Raw genomic sequence first — 13,042 nt, 5'->3', positions numbered from 1 at the left:
CAAGTAACGCCTTTCAGTTTCAACTATACAAACTTACACCCTACCCAGCCCCTAACCCAAAATAAAAGACCTAGCAACCCATTGTCTCTCTCTCCATGAGGTTGCTTGATTTTCATAAGTTGTGACTAAACAACCATTTTATTCTTCTAAAACCATAATTCAGAAAGATCCTGCAATGCACAATCTAAACTCCCCAGAAAGACAAAGAATAAACTCCTATGTTTTTAAAAATTTTAAATGCTAAAATAGACTTCAAAGACAGACCTATTATATTTAGTATTAAGCATCTTTTTCTTCAAGAATTAAGCTGTCAAATTTCTCTAAAAACTAAAGTTGGTTTAATATTCAAGATACAAAGGCATCTTGGGCTTCCATGGTGGCGCAGTGGTTGAGAGTCCGCCTGCCGATGCAGGGCACACGGGTTCGTGCCCTGGTCCGGGAAGATTCCACATGCCGCGGAGCGGCTGGGCCCGTGTCCCATGGCCACTGAGCCTGCGCGTCCGGAGCCTGTGCTCTGCTACAGGAGAGGCCACAACAGTGAGAGGCCCACGTACCGCAAAAAATAATAATAAAAAGATACAAAGGCATCTTTCAACTTATATTTAGCAGCCTACAAGTTTTATTTTTTAATTTATTTATTTTTGGCTGCATCGGGTCTTCGTTGCTGCGCGTGGGCTTTCTCTAGTTGCGGCAAGCAGGGGCTACTCTTCGTTGCAGTGTGCAGGCTTCTCATTGCGGTGGCTTCTCTTGTTGTGGAACACGGGCTCTAGGCACACGGGCTTCAGTAGTTGTGGCACGCAGCTCAGTAGTTGTGGCTCGTGGGCTCTAGAGCACAGGCTCAGTAGTTGTGGCACACGGGCTTAGTTGCTCTGCGGCATGTGGGATCTTCCCAGACCAGGGCTCAAACCCCTGTCTCCTGCATTGGCAAGCGGATTCTTAACCACTGTGCCAACAGGGAAGTCCCTTAACCCTTTTTTCTTAACAGCTAAGCTTAAATTCTTCTGCAGCATCGCTGATTTCAATTAGAGCTGAGGGTTCACATACAGATAAGAAAAGTACACTTTGATGAAGCATTCTAATAACTAACTGGAATGCAAAATCCTAGAATATAGCCATCTAGGAGCTCAAAAGTGAAAAGAGCAAGTATGCGAAAGGAATCTATGTAATCACATGCCTTACTGATGCATTCTTGTGGCTCTTAAAGCTCATCATTTTGATCACATACATTTCAAGCCTCAATCAGACCTCAAAGACTATAGTATACAAATGTCCCACAATGTAACCAGAGTTGTCAACACTCCCAGGAAACCATTTAGAAGCAAGATTCTTTTTAAATTAAAGAAAGCAGGAAAAAAGTAAATGATCAGTTTGCCTTAAAAATGAGTACCACAAACCTTTCTCAATTATAAGTGTAGTTATCTGTATCTTAGTATAGGTTTTATCATTGCTGCAATGCATTCTTACTACATTTAAAATAGCTGCACAGAAGTTGAGACACAGATGTAGAGAACAAACGTATGGACACCAAGGGGTGAAAACCATGGTGGGGTGGGGATGGGGGTGTGAACTGGGCAACTGGGATTGACATATATACACTGATGTGTATAAAATTGATGACTAATAAGAACCTGCAGTATAAAAAAACAAACAAAAACAACTAATACTAAACTTTCTTTGGGTTATTTGTATGGAAATATGTTAATATAAATGTTTCAGACATTACATGAAATTTCTAAAAATCTTATATGTTCTGGTATAATGCTATAAGTCATAATTCCAGTTATTACTTTAAAATGTATATCTCAGAAATAACTAAATTTCCTTGTCAATTGCATTATTATGAACTTTCATCAAATCTTTAACTGTGGTCATTTTTAAGTCTCTTGTCATTTACAGAGTTCTGGGTGTACTCTGATGCTTTTGCAAAAATGTTCCTATAAAAGGGTTTCATCGTCAAGGAATTCATGGAAAAGACTGACAAGAACAGGTTTCTGGTAACTGACTATACTGCTGAACTGAGTGAATAAGCATTTTCAGGAGTCTCATGGAAAACTGATGAATTCACAGAAGTGCTAACAGAAGATCAAGATGAAAAAAATTAATGACATGGGACTGAGTGAACTGATGAGGATGATTATAATTTTTGTGACTTTCTGTTTGAATAAAAAAAAATCCCACAAGGACTCAGAGGCAAAAAATATACAAATCATTTTTTACTGCAAAGTAAAGGAGCTGTTACAAAGGACGATTACTGGACTGAATGTCAATATTATGACATTATGAGTGTGTTTCGTGTTTGGTAACTGCAATTATTGTTGCTTTTGTTGTGGTCATCCATTTACAATGCTTGGTGTCAGTTTATTTATCTCTTGTAAAAATAAAATACAGTGTGTGTATGTGGAAAAAAAATATAAACATTGCCAATGTTGTATCTCTTCTTATGGAAATTAATAAAAATATTAAATGTGGGTTTCCCTGGTGGCGCAGTGGTTGAGTCCGCCTGCTGATGCAGGGGACATGGGTTCGTGCCCCAGTCCAGGAAGATCCCACATGCCGCGGAGCCACTGGGCCCGTGAGCCATGGCCGCTGAGCCTGCGCGTCCAGAGCCTGTGCTCCACAATGGGAGAGGCCAAAAGAGTGAGAGGCGCGTGTACCGCAAAAAAAAAAATTAAATGTGAAAAAAAAGGAATAAAATAAAACAGCTGCACACTTCATTAAATAAATATGCAGCAATTAATTGCGGAAAAGAAAAAAGAGCATCACAAACCAAGTTTCACCAGAAAAATACACTTACTGGTTTTGATTTAAAATGCTTTACTTGCTCTCTAACCCCTGCTCCGGCACACCACCAATACACACACTCGGCTCTGGGTCACCCCTTACTTGTCTCCCTTCAAGCAGAATCCAGCTACCATGCTGTGAGGACACTCAAGCAGCCCTATGGAGTGGTCTAAGAGGAACTGAGGCCGCCTGTCAACAGTTAGTACCAACCTGCCAGCCATCCGTGTGGCTGACAGGGTCTTCATGCTCCGGCCGGGTCTTCGTGCTCTGGCCAGGTGTCAGGCCTGTGCCTCTGAGGTGGGAGAGCCGAGTTCAGGACATTGGCCCACCGGAGACCTCCCGGCTCCACATAATATCAAACAGCAAAAGCTCTCCAAGAGATCTCCATCTCAGAGCTAAGACCCAGCTCCACTCAATAACCAGCAAGCTTCAGTGCTGGACACCCCATGCCAAACAACTAGCAAGACAGAAACAAAACCCCACCCACCGGCAGAGAGACTGTCTAAAATCATAATAAGGTCACAGACACCCCAAAAAACACCACTGGATGTGGTCCTGCCCACCAGAAAGACAAGATCCAGCCTCATCCACCAGAACGCAAGAACCAGTCCCCTCCACCAGGAGGCCTACACAACCCACTGAACCAACCTTAGCCACTGGGGGCAGACACCAAAAAAACAGGAACTACGAACCTGCAGCCTGTGAATAGGAAACCCCCAAACACAGTAAGTTAAGCAAAATGAGAAGACAGAGGAACAAGCAGCAGATAAAGAAGAAAAGTAAAAACGCACCAGACCTAACAAATGAAATAGGCAGTCTACCTGAAAAAGAATTCAGAGTAATGACAGTAAAGATGATCCAAAATCTTAGAAATGGAAAGGAGAAAATATAAAAAACATTTAACAAGGACCTAGAAGAAGTAGAGAGCAAACAAACACTGATGACAACACAATAAATGAAATTAAAAATTCTCTAAGGGCTTCCCTGGTGGCACAGTGGTTGAGAGTCCACCTGCTGATGCAGGGGACACGGGTTCGTGCCCCGGTCCGGGAAGATCCCATGTGCCGCGGAGCGGCTGGGCCCGTGAGCCATGGCCGCTGAGCCTGCGTGTCCGGAGCCTGTGCTCCACAACGGGAGAGGCCACAACAGTGAGAGGCCTGTGTACCTCAAAAAAAGAAAAAAAAGCAGCAAGGGAAAAACATCTAATAACATAGCTGGGAATCCCCATATGGTTAACAGCTGATCTTTCAGCAGAAACTCTGCAAGCCAGAAGGGAGTGGCAAGACATATTAAAAGTGATGAAATGGAAAAACCTACAACCAACATTACTTTACCCAGCAGGATCTCATTCAGATTCGACAGAAAACTTAAAACCTTTATTGACAAGCAAAAGCTAAGAGAATTCAACACCACCACAACAGCTTTACAACAAATGCTAAAGGAACTGCTCTAGGTAGGAAACACAAGAGAAGGAAAAGACCTACAATAACAAACCCAAAACAATTAAGAAAATGGTAATAGGAACACACATATCAATAACTACCTTAAGTGTAAATGGATTAAATGCTCCAACCAAAAGACACTGACTGGCTGAATGGATACAAAAAAAGACCCATATATATGATGTCTACAAGAGACCAACTTCAGACCTAGGGACACATACAGACTGAAAGTGAGGGGATGGAAAACGATATTCCACACTAATGGAAATCAAAAGAAAGTTGGAGTAGCAAATCTCGTATCAGACAAAATAGACTTTAAAATAAAGACTATTACGAGAGACAAAGAAGGACACTTTGGGATCAATTCAAGAAAGGATCAATTCAAGAAGAAGATATAACAATTGTAAACATGTATGCACCCAATATAAGAGCATCTCAATACATAAGGCAAATGCTAACAGACATAAAAGGGGATATTGACAGTAACACAATTAATAGTAGGGGAATTAAACACCCCACTTTCACCAATGGACAGATCATCCAAAATAAAAATAAATAAGGAAACACAAACTTTAAATGATACATTAAAAAAAGATGGACTTAATTGATATTTATAGGATATTCCATCCAAAAACAACAGAATACACTTTCTTCTCAAGTGCTCATGGTACATTCTCCAGGATAGATCATATCTGGGGTCACAAATCAAACCTTGGTAAATTTAAGAAAATTGATATCGTATCAAGTATCTTTTCCGACCACAACGCTATAAGACTAGATATCAATTACAGGAAAAAATCTGTAAAAAATACCAATATATGGAGGCTAAACAATACACTACTAAATAACCAACAGATCACTAAAGAAATCAAAGGGGAAATCAAAAAGTACCTAGAAACAAATGATAATGAAAGCACGATGACCCAAAACCCATAGGATGCAGCAAAAGCAGTTCTAAGAGTAAAGTTTATAGCAATACAATCCTACCTCAAGAAAACAAGAAACATCTCAAATAAACAACCTAACCTTACACCTAAAGCACTTAGAGAAAGAAGAATAAAAAAAACGCCAAAGTTAGGCGAAGGAACAAAATCATAAAGATCAGATCAGAAATAAATGAAAAAGAAATGAAGAAAACAATAGCAAAGATCAATAAAACTAAAAGCTGATTCTTTGAGCAGATAAACAAAATTGATAAACCATTAGCCAGACTCACCAAGAAAAAAAGGGAGAAGACTCAAATCACTAAAATTAGAAATAAAAAAGGAGAAGTAACAACTGACACCGCAGAAATACAAAGGATCATGAGAGTTTAATACAAGCAACTATATGCCAATAAAATGTACAACCTGGAAGGAATGGACAAATTCTTAGAAAAGCACAACCTTCCAAGACGGAACCAGGAAAAACAGAAAATATAAACAGACAAATCACAAGCACTGAAATTAAAACTGATTAAAAATCGTCCAACAAACAAAAGCCCAGGACAAGATGGCTTCACAGGCGAATTCTATCAAACATTTAGAGAAGAGCTAACACCTATCCTTCTCAAACTCCTCCAAAATATAGCAGAGGGAGGAACACTCCCAAACTCATTCTACGAGGCCACCATCACCCTGATACCAAAACCAGACAAAGATGTCACAAAGAAAGAAAACTACAGGCCAATATCACTGATGAACATAGATGCAGAAATCCTCAACAAAATACTAGCAAACGGAATTCAGCAGCACACAAAAAGGCTCACACACCATGATCAAGTGGGGTTTATCCCAGGAGTGAAAGGATTCTTCAATATATGCAAATCAATCAATGTGTACACATTAACAAATTGAAGTAGAAAAACCATATCATCATCTCAATAGATGCAGAAAAAGCTCTTGGCAAAATTCAACACCCATTTATGATAAAAACCCTCCAGAAAGTAGGCATAGAGGGAATTTACCTCAACATAATAAAGGCCATATATGACAAGCCCACAGCCAACATTGTTCTCAATGGTGAAAAACTGAAACCATTTCCTGTAAGATCAGGAACCAGACAAGGTTGTCCAGTCTCACCACTATTATTCAACATAGTTTTGGAAGTTTTAGCCACAGCAATCTGAGAAGAAAAAGAAATAAAAGGAATCCTAATCAGAACAGAAGATGTAAAGCTGTCACTGTTTGCAGATGACATGATACTATACATAGAGAATCCTAAAGATGCTACCAGAAAACTACTAGAGCCAATCAATGAATTTGGTAAAGTCGCAGGATACAAAATTAATGCCCAGAAATCTCTTGCATTCCTATACACTAATGATAAAAAATCTGAAAGAGAAATTAAGGAAACACTCCCATTTACCACTGCAACGAAAAGAATAAAATACCTAGGAATACAGCTACCTAAGGAGACAAAAGACCTGTATGCAGAAAATTAAAAGACACTGATGAAAGAAATCAAAGAGGATACAAACAGATGGAGAGATATACCATGTTCTCGGACTGGAAGGATCAACATTCTGAAAATGACTATACTACCCAAAGTAATCTATAGATTCAGTGCAATCCCTATCAAACCACCAATGGCATTTTTCACAGAACTAGAACAAAAAATTGCACAATTTGTATGGAAACACAAAAGACCACGAATAGCCAAAGCAATCTTGAGGAAAAAATGGAGCTGGAGGAATCAGGCTCCCGGACTGCAGACTATACTGCAAAGCTACAGTAATCAAGACAGTATGGTACTGGCACATAAACAGAAATAAGGATCAATGGAATAGGACAGAAAGCCCAGAGATAAACCCACGAACATATGGTCACCTTATCTTTAATAAAGGAGGTAAGAATATACAATGGAGAAAAGATAGCCTCTTCAATAAGTGGTGCTGGGCAAACTGGACAGCTACATGTAAAAGAATGAAATTAGAACATTCCCTTACACCATACACAAAAATAAACTCAAAATGGATTAAAGACCTAAATGTAAGGCCAGACACTATAAAACTCTTAGAGGAAAACATAGGCAGAACACTCTATGACATAAATCACAGCAAGATCCTTTTTGACCCACCTCCTAGAAAAATGGAAAAAAACCAAAAATAGACAAATGGAACCTAATGAAACTTAAAAGGTTTTGCACAGCAAAGGAAACCATAAATGGGATGCAAGGCAGCCCTCAGAATGGCAGGAAATATTTGCAAATCAAGCAACTGACAGAGGATTAATCTCCAAAATTTATAAGCAGCTCGTGCAGCTCCATATCAAAAAAAACAAACAACCCAATCCAAAAATGGGCACAAGACCTAAATAGACATTTCTCCAAAGAAGATATACAGATATCCAACAAACACATGAAATGATGCTCAACATCACTAATAATTAGAGAAATGAAAATCAAAACTACAGTGAGGTATCACCTCACACCAGTCAGAATGCCCATCAAAAAATCGACAAACAATACATGCTGGAGAGGGTGTGGAGAAAAGGAAATCCTCTTACACTGCTGGTGGGAATGTAAATTGATACAGCCACTATGGAGAACAGTATGGAGGTTCCTTAAAAAAACTAATAATAGAACTACCATGCAACCCAGCAATCCTACCACTGGGCATATACCCTGAGTAAACCATAATTCAAAGAGTCATGTACCACAATGTTCATTACAGCACTGTTTACAATAGCCAGGACTTGGAAGCAACCTAAGTGTCCATCGACAGATGAATGGATAAAGAAGATGTGGCACATATATACAATGGAATATTACTTAGCCATAGAAAGATACGAAATTGAGTTATTTGTAGTGAGGTGGATGGACCTAGTGTCTGTCATACAGAGTGAAGTAAGTCAGAAAGAGAAAAAAAAATACCATATGCTAACACATATATATGGAAATCTAAAAAAAAACCAAAATGGTTCTGAAGAACCTAGGGGCATGACAGGAATAAAGACACAGAGAATGGACTTGAGGACACGGGGAGGGAGAAGGGTAAGCTGGGATGAAGTGAGAGAGTGGCGTGGACATATATACACTACCAAATGTAAAATAGATAGCTAGTGGGAAGCAGCTGCATAGCACATTGAGATCAGCTCGGTGCTTTGTGACCACCTCGAGGGGTGGGATAGGGAGGGTGGGAGGGAGACGCAAGAGGAAGGAGATATGGGGATATATGTATATGTATAGCTGATTCACTTTGTTATAAAGCAGAAACTAACACACCATTATATAAAGCAATTATACTCCAATAAAGATGTTAAAATAAATAAATAAAAGAAAATGCTTTACTTGATTTGAAACAAAAACTTTTCATTAAGGGCTCTAAGACTCACTTCTTTTCAAAATCACCTCATTTAAATGTTTATAGCATAATATCACATGAAAAAGATCACAAAACAAAATATATGAAAGAAAAAAAATATATATATATATATATATGTGAAAGGATTCTATACAATTACTGTATTTCCCTTAGTTATCTTCCAAAAATAGGGCACTGCCTTTATTCAAGGTCTTTACAACATCTAGCAGGAATCTCTCTCTCTGGTACTTCAACTTGAACAAAGTTCGGTAAGCAGGTATCCTAACATTTACTAAACAGCTTAGGGGTCACAGAGCATCATTTTATATTTACGCATATATGTCACATGTATGTCTGCTGTAGGTAGAATATATATACTGCATACATGCATAGAATATGTATGCATAAAATACACACTCATACATATGCATAAAGTCTGAAAGGTGTAAATCCAAAACAAGCAGTGATTACCTCTGGATGATATGAGATCTATAATTTAAATTTTCTACCTTGTTATATATCTTTTCTAACTTGTCTCCAACAAAGAAAGTTAAAATTTTTATTTTTATATTCCACTGTACTGGTGTCAACAGCAGAACTCTTTCCTTATATGGTATAGTTTTCATGTTCCACCAAGAAAGAATAATTTTCAGGTTCTCTGCCATTTTTCTAAAATTGCCAACATTTTCAGGTACTCTGGTAAACTTGTTCTAAACAAAAGGATGTTAAACAGGTGCTAATTGCACATATAACAACTTTTAGGTATCGCAAATCAAATTCCTTAAAGATTTACCTTCATCGTACATCTCTTCTATTAAATAGGCCTCTGCTCGGTCTTTCAGAGCGTTCACATTGTCAGGTTCCATCTGTAAAACTTCCGAACACACTCGAATAGCTTCAACAGGCTTCTCATCCTAAAAGTAAGTGTGAGAAAAGAATTTATAGTTGTTTTCCACAATGTCAAGTTTTTACAATTCTGGGAGTGAGTCAACAGTTACCTTCGAAAAGCAGTGGCAAATCCTTTCTTTTGAACGAATTGTGTACTCAGAAACACTTGGCTCTGTTTTCATGACAGATTCATATTTGCTGGTCGCATCTGTGTATCTGTTAAATGAGCAAATCATGATAAGTAAAAAATGAAATTCTATTTCCAGAGCTAAAGAAACGACCCTCTACTCTTCACTATATGTTACTTAATCAATTGACCTGAATGAGCACATCCCTTCAAAGACTGCTTCTACCTTATTAATCTACAGTAGCAAGGAAGGTTGTCTCTGCACTTAAGAGTTGGGAGATAACACACATGACCACAGAATATGTATCTGGATAAATCAAAGCATACCTGTGAGTACCCATCAAACCAAATAATGAATTCTCTACAGAAAAGTGCTCATGATTTTGAAACTGAGGAAAACACGTTGTTAGAGTCCGACTATACAAGGCTTATACTTTCAGCAAAACAGAGATCAGGTTTTCTTTCTTAGTTACTACACACTTTGATGAAATAACAGCACCCATTACATGTTATTTTATATAACAAATATCAATATTCAAATCTAAGTACATTGTAATTCCTTGCAGAAGAAACCTGCTTTTTATTTTTTTTGGAGATTTCAACAGTTTTCTATTCACTTAGTTGTGTGTGTATATGTGTGTGTGTGTGAGTATATGTATTTTATATAGTTTTATCACATGTGTAGATTCGTGTAACCATCACCACAATGAAGATACAGCTCTACTCCACCTCTGTAAGGTTCCTTCATGCCATCCCTTTATAGTTACACATCATCCTGCTCCCTAACCCTCAGCAATTTCTCATGTTTACCATCTCTATAATTTTATTTCATGAATACTATATAAATGTAATCATACAGTAGGTAACCTTTTTAAAAAATTTTTATTTATTTTTGGCTGCATTGGGTCTTCGTTGCCGCACGCGGACTTTTCTCTAGCTGTGGCGAGCGGGGGCTATTCTTCATTGCGGTGCGTGGGCTTCTCATTGCAGTGGCTTGTCTTGTTGAGGAGCATGGGCTCTAGGCGCATGGGCTTCAGTAGTTGTGGCACACGAGCTCAGTAGTTGTGGCGCACAGGCTTAGTCACTCCGCGGAGAAGAAACCTGCTTAAATTCCCAACATTACTAGCTTTCTAAGAACAATAAAAGCTATTTCAGCACTTTTTTAAACCAGTGGAAAGTACTAGTCATGTTATGCATTGTTACTTTCCTCATTAATGGCAAACTGTTGGGTTGGCCAAAAGGTTCCTTCAGTTTTTTCCATAAGATGGCTCTCGCAGCACTTAGTTGTCTTTAGCTTCATTTGAAACAATTATGTTAGACTGTATGTGACAGCTGTCATATCAGTGTGCATTTAAAAAAACATCAAAATTGGTGGGCTTCCCTGGTGGCGCAGTGGTTGACAGTCCGCCTGCCGATGCAGGGGATACGGGTTCGTGCCCTGATCCAGGAAGATCCCACATGCCGCGGAGCAGCTGGGCCCCGTGAGCCATGGCCAATGAGCCTGCACGTCTGGAGCCTGTGCTCCGCAACGTGAGAGGCCACAACAGTGAGAGGCCCACGTACTGCAAAAAAAAAAAAAAAAAAAAAAAAAAAAAAACTGGTGAATTTTTGTGTAGCCATTTTAATGTTGAAGATGGAAGAAAAAAAGCAACATTTTCAGCATATTATGCTTTGTTATTTCAAGAAAGGTAAAAATGCAACTGAAATGCACAAAAAGTTTTGTGCAGTGTATGGAGAAGGTGCTATGGCCGACTGAACATATCAAAAGTGGTTTGCGAAGTTTCATGCTGGAGATTTCTCACTGGATGATGCTCCACGGTCGGGTAGACCAGTTGAAGTTGACAGCGATCAGATAGAAACAAAAACTGAGAACAGTCAACATTATACCATGAGGGAGATAGCCAACATACTCAAAATATCCAAATCAAATGTTGAAAATCGTGTGCGCCAGCTTGGTTATGTGAATCACTTTGATGTTTCGGTTCCACGTAAGTTAAGCGAAGAAAACCTTCTTAACCATATTTCCACATGCAATTCTCAACTGAAACGTAATGAAAACGTTCCATTTTTAAAACAAGTTGTGACGGGCGATGAAAAGTGGATACTGTACAGTAATGTGGAATGGAAGAGATAGTGGGGCAAGCAAAATGCACCACCACCAACTACACCAAAGGCCGGTCTTCATCCAAAGAAGATGATGTTGTGTATACGGTGGAATTGGAAGGGAGTCCTCTATTACGAGCTCCTTCTGGAAAACCAAACGATTAATTCCAACAGGTACTGCTCCCAATTAGACCAACTGAAAGCAGCACTCCACGAAAAGCATCCAGAATTAATCAACAGAAAACACATCATCTTCCATCAGGATAACACAAGACCGCATATGTTTCTTTGATGACCAAGCAAAAACTGTTACAGCTTGGCTGGGAAGTTCTGATTCATCCACCATATTCACCAGACATTGCACCTTCAGATTTTCATTTATTCCGGTCTTTACAAAATTCTGTTAACAGAAAAAATTTCAATTCCCTGGAAGACTATAAAAGGCACCTGGTACAGTTCTTTGCTCAAAAAGATAAAAAGGTTTTGGTAGATGGAATTATGACGTTGCCTGAAAAATGGCAGAAGGTAGTGGAAAAAAAGGGTGAATACGTTGTTCAATAATGTTCTTGGTGAAAATGAAAAATGTGTCTTTTATTTTTAGTTAAAAAACCGAAGGCACTTTTTGGCCCACCCAACGCAAGCTACATTTACATGCCATTGTGGCACATTATTCCCAAAGTGCTGCAATCTTCAAATTTAAATGCCACTGTATTAAAATATAGGTTTAAATACAAAACTTAAGGCAAAAGCTAGACATCAATGTCAAAATCCTAGTTGGGATACTGTTCTATAGATTTCCAAGATGGTACAATTGTAGGAAATTATACCGAGTATGCAAGACCTCGCTCTATTTCTTAAAACTATGTGTGAAACTACAATTAGAAATTAAAAGTTCAATTAGAAAATAATGCACTTCACTTAAAAAAAAAAAAAAAAAGGTAGCTTCTGGAAAGGTGGAGTAGATGTACCTTCCCCAATTCCTCTAGCTAGATACCTGTGTAAACATCCTGGACATTATATGTCCTTTTTTTAATATGAAAAGACTCAGAAAGGGGGAGACAAGAAAATTATGGTCCCACCCCCACCAATATCAGCAGGTCAACTGGAGAGCCTAGACTTCTTCCCTGGTGAGCCTGTAATGAGGTGTGTCCACAACCAAGCAAGGTGGTGTCAGAGAATGCCACGTTGGGAGCCATAACTTTCATCCATGGCCAGAACTGAGTCCCCAAAACTCTTACCCACACCAAGCAGTAGTGACAATCCCACACCTCGAATAGCAATGAAGGCCAAGTGGGAAACCTCTACCTCAATCTGGCAGTTCACGAGGTTGTGCCTACCCCCCAGGCCCTCATGCTCACTTTGCTGGAACAATGTCAGGAAAAGCCACCCAAAACAGAAGATTTAAATAAAATACAGTAT

At 38.9% G+C, this 13,042-nt stretch overlaps 1 protein-coding gene across 1 annotated transcript in view; it reads right to left on the bottom strand.

Annotated features, from left to right (window-relative positions):
• Positions 1-13,042, bottom strand: part of DNAJC3 (DnaJ heat shock protein family (Hsp40) member C3) — a 91,377-nt gene that overhangs the window by 16,610 nt on the left and 61,725 nt on the right. The window contains exons 8-9 of the mRNA XM_065895892.1: positions 9,504-9,609; positions 9,299-9,419 (exon numbers count right to left, since the gene is read on the bottom strand). Of these exons, the coding sequence (XP_065751964.1) occupies positions 9,299-9,419; positions 9,504-9,609 (227 nt within the window). The remainder of the gene's footprint in view (positions 1-9,298; positions 9,420-9,503; positions 9,610-13,042) is intronic.

Source organism: Phocoena phocoena, chromosome 18, assembly GCF_963924675.1.
Source record: "Phocoena phocoena chromosome 18, mPhoPho1.1, whole genome shotgun sequence".
Taxonomy (NCBI): Eukaryota; Metazoa; Chordata; class Mammalia; order Artiodactyla; family Phocoenidae; genus Phocoena; species Phocoena phocoena.
The sequence above is the reverse complement of the archived record's forward strand: the minus strand, read 5'-3'. Positions and strand labels throughout refer to the sequence as shown.